Source organism: Bombina bombina, chromosome 4 (genome assembly GCF_027579735.1).
Source record: "Bombina bombina isolate aBomBom1 chromosome 4, aBomBom1.pri, whole genome shotgun sequence".
Taxonomy (NCBI): domain Eukaryota; kingdom Metazoa; phylum Chordata; class Amphibia; order Anura; family Bombinatoridae; genus Bombina; species Bombina bombina.
In genome coordinates, this window is record NC_069502.1 from 1,193,269,694 (window position 1) to 1,193,284,472 (window position 14,779).

General features: G+C 36.0%; 1 protein-coding gene across 3 annotated transcripts in view; it reads right to left on the minus strand.

Annotated features, from left to right (window-relative positions):
* DAAM2 (dishevelled associated activator of morphogenesis 2) overlaps positions 1-14,779 on the minus strand; it is a 776,135-nt gene that overhangs the window by 14,470 nt on the left and 746,886 nt on the right. For all 3 annotated transcript variants that reach the window (XM_053712672.1, XM_053712673.1, XM_053712671.1), the window contains one exon: positions 1,514-1,684. In XM_053712672.1, the coding sequence (XP_053568647.1) occupies positions 1,514-1,684 (171 nt within the window). The remainder of the gene's footprint in view (positions 1-1,513; positions 1,685-14,779) is intronic.

Sequence of the window (14,779 nt, forward strand, 5' to 3'; positions counted from 1 at the left end):
TAGTCCGATTGGGGAATCCAAAACTAAGGTACATAGTGCCAAAAGATGCTCCCACCCACCAACGACTTTGTTTACATCCATAGCCGATGCAGATGGGGCCACAGAGTGGCCCTTTCTGCATCGGTATGTTAAATGGGGGATTGCAGTGATGCCTCAATATTGAGGCATCACTACAATCCCTTGTAAGCAGCTGGAAGCGATCATGATCGCTTCCAGCACTTCTAACAACAGAGGACGTACCAGGTACGTCAACTGTCATTAAGGGAAGTTTTTCCTATGACGTACCTGGTACATCCTCTGTCATTAAGGGGTTAAATGATTTTTTATATGTTCATTTAAATAAATATGATCTGTACATTTTAATACTGAAAAGGGTAAGAGTAAAAATAATGATGTCCATAACAATCCATTTTACCTGCTGGTATGTATTAAATACTTACAAATGTCTCCTTTTCCTTTATTTGGGCAGTTTATATGTCTGATTTTGCCTGTTGAAAGCACCACCTATACTATAAATATCAATACTGCAGCACTGGCTATAAAGCTATGTAAGAGCTGGCAGAAAACGTTGCCCTTGACATTAGTTCTATAGAATCAAATCTTAGTATTGAACATTGGAATTCAGTACTGGCAATATTAAAGGGATATGAAACCCAATTCAGATAGAACATGCAATTTTAAGCAACTTTCTTTTTCACTCCAATTATAATTTTTTCTTTATTCTCTTGGTATCCTTATTTGAAACTGAAATGTAGCCACCAATCAGCAAGCGATACCCAGGTTTTAAACCAAAAATGGGCCAGCTCCTAAGCTTACATTCCTGCTTTTTCAAATAAAGATACGAAAGGAACAAAGAAAAATTAATACTTAGAGGTAGATTTATTAAATGGCTGATGGACATGATCCACTGTCCGCCTGACATCGCTAAATTTAACATTACACAAGCATTTCTGGTGAAATGCTTGTGCAATGCCGCCTTCTGCAAATTTGCAGCCATTCGGCCACTAGCAGGGGGTGTCAATCATCCCGATCGTATCTGATCTGAAAGATTGCAGTCTGCCACCTCAGAGGTGGTGGAGAAGTTAAGGAGTAGCGGTCTTACGACCGCTGCTTCTTAACTTCTGTTTCCGTCGAGCTGGAAACTACCGGAGTAGATTGCAGCATCCACTACTTAATGAATCTACCCCTAGGAGTAAATTAGAAAGTTGCTTAAAATTGCTCTGATACATGAAAGTGTGATTTTGGGTTTCATATCCTTTTAATTATGTTCCACTTGCAATCTAGCCCATGGTTATTTATGCTCACTAATACAAATATTACATGCAATTAATTAGACTATATCATTTTTAATTTACTATTTGTCCCTTAAGTTGAATATGGTGTCTGCACAACTTCAGAATATTTCTGTATATATATATATTATGTATCTCCATGCATGTTAAGTGCCCAGTAACCAGTAGCACAAGGTTAGATGGTCACAAGAGAAGGTCACCCATCCTCCCCATCATCTCACCATAGCCTCCATACGAGCCCTTCGCTCCTCTTCCTCTTTTTTCTTCCTCATATTCTCCAGGTCTTGCTTTGCTTCTACAAACGACTGCACAAAGGTGTCAAAGATGCCAAAAAACTCATCTGGCTGCATTTTGCCCTCAGCTTCTCCGAAATGCTTCATTGCCTTGGCGTACTATCAAATGGAAACAAGGGAGCCCGTTACAGACAGCAAGAGGAGTCAATCATATGACGCAAAAGCACAAAGTCTATAATAACACTGCAAGACTCCTCACTGTGCTCAGTAGTTTAACCCTCTAAACTTAAATAAACAGCAAGCTAAATTCTCCTGGCTGATGCGCCTACAGCATAAGACAAGGTGTTATAAACAGTACAGTAAGTTGCTTTTAGGAACGTATACATTTTAAAGAAGATGCTAAAAATATCCATAAATTATACTTAGAACATTTAAAGTCCCAAAGAAGTCTATATTAGTATCATCTACCAGTAATAGTGCATGTAAACTGATTTAAAGGAACAACATTAAAGTTTCATGATTCAGAAATTGTCAGATAGTACAATTAAAAAATAAATACATTTCCAGTTTACTTCTATTAACAAATTTAAATTTTTCTCCAGTATGCTTTTTTTGAAGCTTCCTTTTCAGAAGAGCATACTGAAGTACGCTCAGATGCGTGCACGTGACTTGATTACTTTGGGCCAGATTAAAAGCAGAGCAGTATTTAATGCTCCCGCTCAAGCGCTGACTCCGCTAGAAGTAAGCTTTTTGCACGCGTTGGGTACCGCTTGTATTAAAAGTTGAAAGTAAACTGTTTTCACTCATGCGCTAACCCGCTGTGTGTAAAAAGCCGAACTTAGATAACGTATAACGTATTTCCCTATAGAAGTCAAAGGAACAAATAAAAGTGGAAAAAAACTAACACTCTACTCGCACGCAAACCTGATAGCATATTCTCAAGTGTGCTAACCCGAAATGAATATATAAATATTTCACATTCTATTGTTCTTCACATTAATTCATAAATACACATTTATATATATATACATATCCGATGATATAGGTATATATATATATATATATATATATATATATATATATATATACATACACACAGTATCTCACAAAAGTGAGTACACCCCTCACATCTTTGTAAATATTTTATTATATCTTTTCATGTGACAACACTGAAGAAATGACACTTTGCTACAATGTAAAGTGGTGAGTGTACAGCCTGTATAACAGTGTAAATTTGTTGTCCCCTCAAAATAACTCAACACACAGCCATTAATGTCTAAACCGTTGGCAAAAAAAGTGAGTACACCCCTAAGTGGAAATGTCCAAATTGGGCCCAATTAGACATTTTCCCTCCCCGGTGTCATGTGACTCGTTAGTGTTACAAGGCTCAGGTGTGAATGGGGAGCAAAATTCTCTCTGAGAATCTAATAAAAAGAATTGTTGCTCTACATAAAGAGGGCCTAGGCTAAAAGAAGATTGCCAAGACCCTAAAACTGAGCTGGAGCATGGTGGGCAAGACCATACAGCGTTTTCACAGGACAGGTTCCACTCAGAACAGGCCTCACCATGGTCGACCAAAGAAGTTGAGTGCACGTGCCTCCTCCAATCATGGCATGGCCTCAGGCAATGTTTGCTCTGGGGGGGGAGCCGTGATTGGAGGAAGCCGGATTCTTCATTTCTGACGTATGAAGAGACGAGCGGCAGGCAGGGGAATCGCTGGTCCGGCTTTCAAGAAGAAAAGGTAAGCATTTTAACAAAACCGCGGAGGTGTAAACTTTCATGCATGAAAGTGCCCCTGTTTTAATAGGATTTTTAAAAACCGGGCACACATTCTTCAAAGTTTACATTCACTCTAAGGCTCGCCTTTTTTTTTTTTTTTTTTCTCATTTATTGGTGCTGTGGAAACCAGTTGAAACGATAGTAAGGTGGTAGATTTAAATCATCCTGATCCAATCAGGATGACTGGCAGCCCCTGTTAGCGGGCTATTGGTTGTCAGCGAGCAGGGGGAGGCATTGCACAAGAAATGCTTGTGCAATGTTAAATGCAGACAGTATATGCTACCCCAAATCATGTCGCCAGACCTATAATAAATGGAGCCCTATAAATTTAATGTTTAATTAATGATAATTTTCTGACTAAATGATTATGTTACATGATTTAAAGACCTCAATTCTCAGGTATTATAGTTAAAATCTTTACTCCACGCATTCCTTTTTCTCTCTCCCTTATGTCTGATTTGTTACTGTTCTTTAAATATATCAAATTTTAAAGTAATTCAGGCCACCATGAAATACTAAATGCAAAGCCTAAAACAACATTTAAATTTCTAAGTAAAGCTTAAAAGTCAAAACAATACACAACCAATTCATGCCAAGATCATAACATTAAAAATAATCAGCCAAATGTTCCGGGATAATTTATAGAGCATATTTTTATCCAGTAACCATATGTCTGATTTTAGCAGTTATGTGACGGGGGCCGTAAGACACTTCACAGACTCTTTATTAGTGGTTTTGAAAAAATAAAGGGTCTGAGTTACTCAAGGCTAAAACTGTGTAAAAGTCATTTGGAGAAATGTAGCTACTAAATTTTGGAAAATGAAATATGGTTGTTTTAATGGTGATTAAAGCAGAACATTAGCAGTGATGACTCAGTGCAGTGAGTGCAGAAGTGTTTAGACATCTGTCATGTATCAAGGTTTTCAGCATAAATAACCTCTTTGTAATTAGCTCTTGAAATTCCTAATCTGTTCTTCTCTAAAAACTAAAAGGATAATCTCTGAATGTGAAATATCTCATTTTATTTCAACTTAACTGATAAGATAAAAACTTGCAGAATACCAGAGAAATCCCATGAAACGTACAGATGATAGAATTCCCCTTTATCGTGTTATTATTAAATCACTTTAATACCACCCTGTTGTGCTGTCACATTACCCAATGAACCTTGCACCTGTTACAATGATTTCCTAAGAAGTATCTCACATGGTTTACTGGAATACAGAATGTGTATAGATGTCTATAAGTGAGCGAGCACCAGCTAAACCATTACGATCTTTGTATTTAAAAGGACAGTGTACTGAAAATATTTCTTCCCTTTAATGTGTATTAAATGTGCTTACAACTAGCTGTGGTTTCCCTTTATTTTGCCATGTGCAATAATTGCTTTATCCTGTTAAAGCCACCACCATTTACTAAAAATATCAAGACTGCAGTATTGACTATAAAAACAGATATAAAACAGGCAATACTAAAGACTGTGCAAACAAGGCTGCGTGGGAACCCTGGGGTTGATCGTAATCTCTAAACTTTATATAGGGCCAGAGAAGATCGCAAACATTTGTGCGGGACCGATAAGGGGTTTATTGCAGGTGTTTGCACTCGTCTGGCTTATTGCTCGTATTACAAGTTGAAAGTAAACGTGATTTACACTAGAATGATTACCTCGTCCTCAGAGCTCTGTTTCTCAAAACAAAAAAGTATCACAAAACACATAAAAAATACATTACACAGTACAGTTACACTCATAATAACACCATCTAATAAAAAATACATTACACAGTACAGCTACACTCATAATAACACTATCTAATAAATATACATTACACAGTACAGTTACACTCATAATAACACCATCTAATAAATATACATTACACAGTACAGTTACACTCATAATAACACTGTCTAATAAATATACATTACACAGTACAGTTACACTCATAATAACACTGTCTAATAAATATACATTACACAGTACAGTTACACACATAATAACACTATCTAATAAAAAATACATTACAACGTACAGTTACACGCATAATAACACTATCTAATAAAATACATTATACAGTACAGTTACACTCATAATAACATCATCTAATAAATATACATTACATAATATAGTTACACTCATATTAACACTATCTAATAAATATACATTACACAGTACAGTTAAACTTATAATAACACTATCTAATAAATATACATTACACAGTACAGTTACACTCATAATAACATCATCTAATAAATATACATTACACAGTACAGTTACACTTATAATAACACTATCTAATAAAATACATTACACAGTACAGTTACACTCATATTAACACTGTCTAATAAATATACATTACACAGTATAGTTACACTCATAATAACACCATCTAATAAACATACATTACACAGTACAGTTACACTCATAATAACACTATCTAATAAATATACATTACACAGTACAGTTACACACATAATAACACCATTTAACAAATATACATTACACAGTACAGTTACACTCATAATAACACCATCTAATAAATATACATTACACAGTACAGTTACACTCATAATAACACTATCTAATAAATATACATTACACAGTACAGTTACACTTATAATAACACTATCTAATAAAATACATTACAAAGTACAGTTACACTCATATTAACACTATCTAATAAATATACATTACACAGTACAGTTACACTTATAATAACACTATCTAATAAATATACATTACACAGTACAGTTACACTCATAATAACATCATCTAATAAATATACATTACACAGTACAGTTACACTTATAATAACACTATCTAATAAAATACATTACACAGTACAGTTACACTCATATTAACACTGTCTAATAAATATACATTACACAGTATAGTTACACTCATAATAACACCATCTAATAAACATACATTACACAGTACAGTTACACTCATAATAACACTATCTAATAAATATACATTACATAGTACAGTTACACTCATAAAAACACTATCTAATAAATATACATTACATAGTACAGTCACACTCATAATAACACTATCTAATAAATATACATTACACAGTACAGTTACACTCATAATAACACTATTTAATAAATATACATTACACAGTACTGTTACACACATAATAACACTGTCTAATAAATATACATTACACAGTACAGTTACACTCCTAATAACACTGTCTAATAAATATACATTACACAGTACAGTTACACTCATAATAACACTGTCTAATAAATATACATTACACAGTACAGTTACACTCATAATAACACTGTCTAATAAATATACATTACACAGTACAGTTACACTCATAATAACACTATCTAATAAAAAATACATTACACAGTACAGTTACACTCATAATAACACTGTCTAATAAATATACATTACACAGTACAGTTACACTCATAATAACACTATCTAACAAAAAATACATTACACAGTAGAGTTACACTCATAATAACACTATCTAATAAAAAATACTTTACACAGTACAGTTACACTCATAATAACACCATCTAATAAAAAATATTCCAAAAAAATATTGGACACAAAAGTTATAAGGACTCAAAGATATGAGGTCTCATGTTAGAAAAAAAAAGCAGGCAAATGGCTTTACCATAGAGATACGGCTTTACCATATAGATACGGCTTTACCATAGAGATACGGCTTTACCATAGAGAAACATATACATAACTCTAATGGGGCCGAATTATCAAACTCCAAATGGAGCTTGATGGCCCTGTTACCGCGTGCGCCTTCAGGCTCGCTGGAAACAGCAGTTATGAAGTAGCAGTCTCTAGACAGCTGCTCCATAACTTGTCCGTCTGCTCTGAGAACATCAATCCGCCCAATCCTATACAATAAAGCTAATTGACATCCCTGCTTGCGGCCTGTTGGCCGCAAATCTGTAGTGGGCGGCATTGCACAAGCAGTTCACCAGAACTGCTTGTGCAATGATAAATGCCGACTACGTATGCTGTCTGCATTTATCGATGTGTGGCAGATATGATACGCTACATCATATTATGTCCGCTCACACTTTGGTAAATTGGCCCCATAGGGGCCTATTTATCAAGCTGTCAACCACAAATACGCTGGAATTCCGCAGCGTAATTGTGGCGAGCCTGATTCGCCTTATTTATCAAAGGCTACAGACCGGCAAAAGTAGAATTTTGTGACGTAACATACGATCCGCCGGTCTCAGTCTGACACAGATCAATGTTTACGTCATTACAGATGTTCCGAATGCAAATTCGGCACTATCTGACTACTTTTGCTACTTAACAAATAACTAGAAGGTACGCTCGCCACTATTCCGGCCCAGCGTACCTGGCTTTCAATCCGCCGCCCTGGAGGCGGCGGATGCCATAGGAATCAATGGGAGTCTGAAAGCAGCGAAAAAGCTCATGTTCACTGCTGCCCGATATCCCATTGATTCCTATGGGAGAATAAAAGTTATGTTTACACCTAACACCCTTGATTCTTGATAAAGCCCAGAAGGGTGAAACGCATTGAATGGGACCTGCTACACTGTACTACACTTCATTTACTACTGTCACAAAGCTGTGTGACCCTGCAACTTTAAACTTTTCTCCTGACCCTGCAAGTTAAAATCTACCTTTGGTAACTTCAGGGAACACGGTGTTACTGCTAAACACTGACCAAAGATTTCTTCAAACCTTAAGAAGTCTGAGGGAACCCAGATGAAAACAATATTTGGGCTATAAGAAGAAAGGAAAACAAAAAAGGATAACTACATCACCAGAACGGATCATCACCCCTGACCTCTGAATCAAAGAGAAGGTCAGGTGACTTATCAGAAGCACCAGGAACAAACAGTCTGTGAATCCCTCACAGTGAAGAATATCAGCGGTTGCAACCAGGACAGATTAAGGTACCTCTACACTAATTTGCACTGCGGTTTTTTAAAACACGCAAACTGAACTTTAAAGACATCAAGGTATTCCTATGTTAAATTAACCATTTCCATTAACCACGATTGTTTTGGCACCAGAATCAGAATAACGGCTGGTTTTTGCCTTTTTAACTATCCAGCACACCTGAGCCAATTATATGTGCAAGGAAAGTAACTGTGTAACTTTATAACGGTATTTGTTACTGAAGAACTGTAAAGCTGTTACGCTCCACTTCTAATCACAGTTGAACCAAAGCCGTTACGCTCACCTTCTAATTACAGTTGAATCCATTTGAACATTAGCGCTGAATCTATTTGCTTTTCATATATTAGGATTGATACATTTGTGCCTTTTAAATATTCAATTCACCATTTATCTTAGAATTTGTTGCTTGCCATATGTTATCTATAGAATTAATTCCTTTATACCTGGAATTCTAGGGTTTATCAATATATGGTTCTAGTCTGTTTTTATAAGTGTTGTATAAGGGAGACGTCCCTTTATTAATTAGGAATAACATTTGCTGTTGTTTTTATGTGTTACAAGATTGTATAAAACATAAGTTAGATTGGTATCATCATTTCCTAGCTTTTTTTAGCGCTGCTAAATAAACCCCATTTTTTCTTCCTATCCACCATTTAGTTCTCTTTGAGGGAAGAACTTTTTTAGCAGCAGGAATCCACCTTTAGGCGCTCCTATCACACTACACATATACACCTAACACCCTAACATGTACCCCAAGTCTAAACACCCCTAATCTGCCACCCCCTACACCGCTGCAACCTACATTATACTTATTAACCCCTATTCTGCCGCCCGACCACCGCAACTAAATAAATGTATTAACCCCTAAACCGCCAGCCCCCATTATCTTGATCCAGATTTATCAGAGGGGACAAATCTGTGTAATCCCCATTCCACTGACTGAGCATGCATAATTGCAGCGGTCTGAGATGTAGGCGCGCAAATGGCACTATGTCCATCGCCGCTACCATTAAGCCGATCACTTCCATGCACTGAGCCACCGAAGGGCGCGGAATGTAGTGAAGAACACGGCAGGAATTTAGAAGCTTTGATAACCTGGACTCCGTCAGGTAAATTTTCATTTCTACAGAATCTATCAGAGTTCCTAGGAAGGAAACCCTTGTGAGGGGTGATAGAGAACTCTTTCCCTCGTTCACTTTCTACCCATGCGACCTCAGAAATGCCAACACTATGTCCGTATGAGATTTGGCAATTTGGAAGTTTGACGCCTGTATCAGGATGTCGTCTAGATAAGGGGCTACTGCTATGCCCCGTGGTCTTAGGACCGCCAGAAGAGACCCCAGAACCTTTGTAAAAATTCTTGGGGCTGTAGCTAACCCGAAGGGAAGAGCCACAAACTGGTAATGCCTGTCTAGAAAGGCAAACCTTAGGAACCGATGATGATCTTTGTGAATCGGTATGTGAAGGTAAGCATCCTTCAAATCCACTGTGGTCATGTACTGACCCTCCTGGATCATAGGTAGGATTGTCCGAATAGTTTCCATTTTGAATGATGGAACTCTGAGGAATTTGTTTAAGATCTTTAGATCCAAAATTGGTCTGAAGGTTCCCTCTTTTTTGGGAACTTACATTAATCCGGTATCAGCAGCATTTTCTAGCAAATTCCATCCCTAGAAAAACTTAACTGCACATACCTTATTGCAGGATACCCTGCACGCCATTCTCCCTCTGAAGTTACCTCACTCCTCAGACATATGTGAGAATAGCAGTGGATCTTAGTTACTTCTGCTAAGATCATAGAAAAACACAGGCAGATTCTTCTTCTAAATGCTGCCTGAGATAAAATAGTACACTCCGGTACCATTTAAAAACAATAAACTTTTGATTGAAGAAAAAACTAACTATATTTTACCACTTTCCTCTTACTACCTCCAGCTATGTTGAGAGCTTGCAAGAGAATGACTGGGTATGGCAGTTAGGGGAGGAGCTATTTAGCAGCTCTGCTGTGGGTGATCCTCTTGCAACTTCCTGTTGGGAAGGAGAATATCCCACAAGTAATGGATGATCCGTGGACTGGATACACCTAACAAGAGAAAAGGCAGTTAGCTCTTTTGCAGGCCCAAAGTCCCTAACCTAAAAATAAAACTCACCCAATACACCCTTAAAAAAACCTAACACTAACCCCCTGAAGATCGACTTACCGGGAGACGTCTTCATCCAAGCCGGGCCGAAGTCCTCAATGAAGCCGGGAGAAGTCTTCATCCAAACCAGGCGAAGTGGTCCTCCAGACGGGCATCTTCTATCTTCATCCATCCGGCGTGGAGCGGGTCCATCTTCAAGACATCGGACGCGGAGCATCCTCTTCATCTGACGACTAAAGCTGAATGAAGGTACCTTTAAGTGACGTCATCCAAGATGGCGTCCCTTAGATTCCAATCAGCCAATAGAGCCAATAGAATGCGAGCTCAATCCTATTGGCTGATTGGATCAGCCAATAGGATTGAAGTTCAATCCTATTGGCTGATTGCATCAGCCATTAGGATTTTTTCTACCTTAATTCCGATTGGCTGATAGAATTCTATCAGCCAATCGGAATCTAAGGGACGCCATCTTGGATGACGTTACTTAAAGGTACCTTCATTCAGCTTTAGTCGTCGGATGAAGAGGATGCTCCGCGTTGGGTGTCTTGAAGATGGACCCGCTCCGCGGCGGATGGATGAAGATAGAAGATGCCGTCTGGATGAAGACTTCTGCCCATCTGGAGGACCACTTCGCCCGGCTTGGATGAAGACTTCTCCCGGCTTCGTTGAGGACTTCAGCCCGGCATGGATGAAGATGATCTTCAGGGGGTTAGTGTTAGGTTTTTTTAAGGGTGTATAGGGTGGGTTTATTTTTAGGTTAGGGACTTTGGGCCTGCAAAAGAGCTAACTGCCCTTTTAAGGGCAATGCCCATCTAAATGCCATTTTCAGGGCAATGTACTTAAGCTAATTTAATTTAATTTAGGTAATTGTATTTAATTTAGTTAATTTATTTAATTATAATGTAGTGTTAGGTGTTAGTGTAACTTAGGTTAGGTTTTATTTTACAGGTAAATTTGTATTTATTTTAGCTAGGTAGTTATTAAATAGTTAATAACTATTAGGGGTTAATACATATAATGAAGGTGGCGTCGGTGTCCGGAGCAGAAGATTAGGGGTTAAAAATTATAATGTAGGTGTTGGCGATGTCGGGGGCGGCAGATTAGGGGTTAATAAGTGTAAGATTAGGGGGGTTTAGACTCAGGGTTCATGTTAGGGTGTTGGGTGTAGACATAACTTTTGTTTCCCCATAGGAATCAATGAGGCTGCATTAAGGAGTTTTACGTTGCTTCTTTGCAGGTGTTAGACTTTTTCTAAGCCGGCTCTCCCCGTTGATATCTATGGGGAAATCGTGCACGAGCACGTACGACCAGCTCACCGCTGACTTAAGCAGCGCTGGTATTGGAGAGCGGTAATGAGCAAAATTTTTCTCAACGCTCACTTCTTGTCTTTTAACGATGGGTTTCTGAAAACTCGTAATACCAGCGCTGCATGTAAGTTAACGGTGAGACAAAACTGCTCGTTAGCACCGCATAGCGGGCCCTAGGTTCTAGCTGCTGATTGGTGCCTGCATATATATATATATACCGATTGTCATTGGCTCACCCATGTGTTCTGTTAGAAACCAGTAGCACTTTGCTACTCCTTCAACAAAGCATAACAAGAGAATTAGACAAGTTTGATAATAGAAGTAAACTGGAAAGTTGTTTAAAATTGTATGTTCTACCTAAATCATGAAAGAAAATGTTGGGGTTTTATTGTCCCTGCACTAGAAGTAAGCTTTTTGCACACATCAGGTAGTGCGTGTATTAGAAGTTGAACGTAAAATGTTTTTGCACAAGCGCTAACCTGAAGTTCACAAAAAGCCCAAGTTAGAATATTGTGACCGTGTTAACGTATTACCCCATAGAAGTAAAAAGGAACAAGAAAAGTGGAACCCGACATGAATATTAATATTTCCCATCGCAATGTTCTTCACATAGCAGAATATATATTATATTTATTCATAAATACATATTTATATACAGTATATATATATATATATATATATATATATATATATATATATATATATATATATATATATATATATATATAAAATGTTTTTTTTTTTTAAATACTGTAAATATCTATATATATATTTAGGTAGATTAGAGTCAGTAAGAAAGGCACTCCATATACAGGATAGCAGCTTCCAGGGTGCACTTCAAAAAATCATCAGATATATAAATAGAAAAAGGCACTCACTGGTATAAAATAAAATATAACATTTAATGGTTCAAGTTAAGAATGCATGACGTTTCGGAGGTATTACACCCCCTTTATCAAATGCATGATACAAACAGTTTGAATCTACAAAAAGCAGTATTTTACTACTGCTTTTTGTAGATTCAAACTGTTTGTATCATGCATTTGATAAAGGGGGTGTAATACCTCCGAAACGTCATGCATTCTTAACTTGAACCATTAAATGTTATATTTTATTTTATACCAGTGAGTGCCTTTTTCTATTTATTTATTTATATATATATTTATATATATATATATATATATACACGCCCAGATAGATATATATAGAAATATCTATTGAAAAATACTTAGATTCTATTCTACTATATGCAGAACATTGGAATGTGAAATATTTACAGTAAATACACAGTATAGCACTTTATTAAAAATAAATATTGCATAAATATGCTTTATCATGTTTTCATCTACTTGTTAGCAAAGGGCACCAATGCATATATATATATATATATATATATATATATATATATATATATATATATATATATATATATATATATATATATATATATATGTGTGTATATATGTATTTATGTATGTGTATGCGTGTATATGCCTGTAAATACATATATACACATATACATTAATAAATAATAAATACATATGTACACATATACATGAATAAATAATAAATACATATATACACATATACATTAATAAATAATAAATACATATATACACATATACATGAATAAATAATAAATACATATATACACATATACATGAATAAATAATAAATACATATATACACATATACATGAATAAATAATAAATACATATGTACACATATACATGAATAAATAATAAATACATATATACACATATACATTAATAAATAATAAATACATATGTACACATATACATTAATAAATAATAAATACATATATGCACATATATATGAATAAATAATAAATACATATATACACATATACATGAATAAATAATAAATAAATATGTACACATATACATGAATAAATAATAAATACATATATACACATATACATTAATAAATAATAAATACATATGTACACATATACATTAATAAATAATAAATACATATGTACACATATATACGTACGTTTTTAGACATGTATATTTGCCTTTTTTTCTTACATCTGAGACCTCATATCTTATAACTTTTTTGTGCAATATTTTTTGATGAATTTTTAATCAGGCAGTGTTATTATGAGTGTGTCATTTGTAATGTATTTTTGATGTTTTGTGACACTTTTTTGCCTGGTGTAACAGTTAATCAGAGCTCTGTGGTCATGGTAATCATTCTATTTACATGTGAAACCTTAAAGTGAATGTAAATTTAGATGAAAAAGTGCCCGGTTTTAAAAAATATGATTAAAAACAGGGGCACTTTAATTCATCAAAATTTACATTTCACTCGTGTTGTGAAAATACTTAACTTTTAATCTTGACAGCGGCTGCATCGCTTCCCCCGCCCGTCGCAAAGCCTCTTCCCGGGTCTAAAATGAGGAATCCGGCTTCCTTCAATCACGGCGTCGGCGTTGAATCAAACACTGATTTCCCCCGGGGGGGGGGGGGGAGAAGCCATGATTGGAGGATGACCGATCCATAATTTCTGACGTATGAAGAGGCTTGCGACGACCGGTGGAATCAGTGGAGCGGCTTTCAAGATTAAAAGGTAAGCATTTTCACAACACGAGTGAAATGTAGATTTTGATGAATTAAAGTGCCCCTGTTTTTAATCAGATTTTTTTTAAAACCGGTTACTTTGTCATCGAAATTTACATTTACTTTAATGTCAAAATGATAAAATAGGGCTATAATTTGTGACAAATCCTGTGTCAGTATTGAATCTTTACTTATCAGTGAGAGTGAACTTCTGTATATATTATGTTGTATTTCTGTCTGTTCTGGATTCTTACTGACGTGGTATTAACAGAGGGAAAGAGGAAGAATTTAGTGGAAGATTAATGGGATTCTAATGGCCAGGAACATCTCATTGCTGTGCCTGACTGTTTTATGACACTCTCCTCTACATTTCTCACACCTCTTAAGGCATAAGCTCCTTTACTTCAGTTCCACTGTAAATATTTTACTGAAATCCATATCCACTTGGCTAAACCTTTGTTTGAGTTATCTTTGGTGTTTTTAATGGCAATGATAAAGTGCTGAAATATCAAGACTTTGAA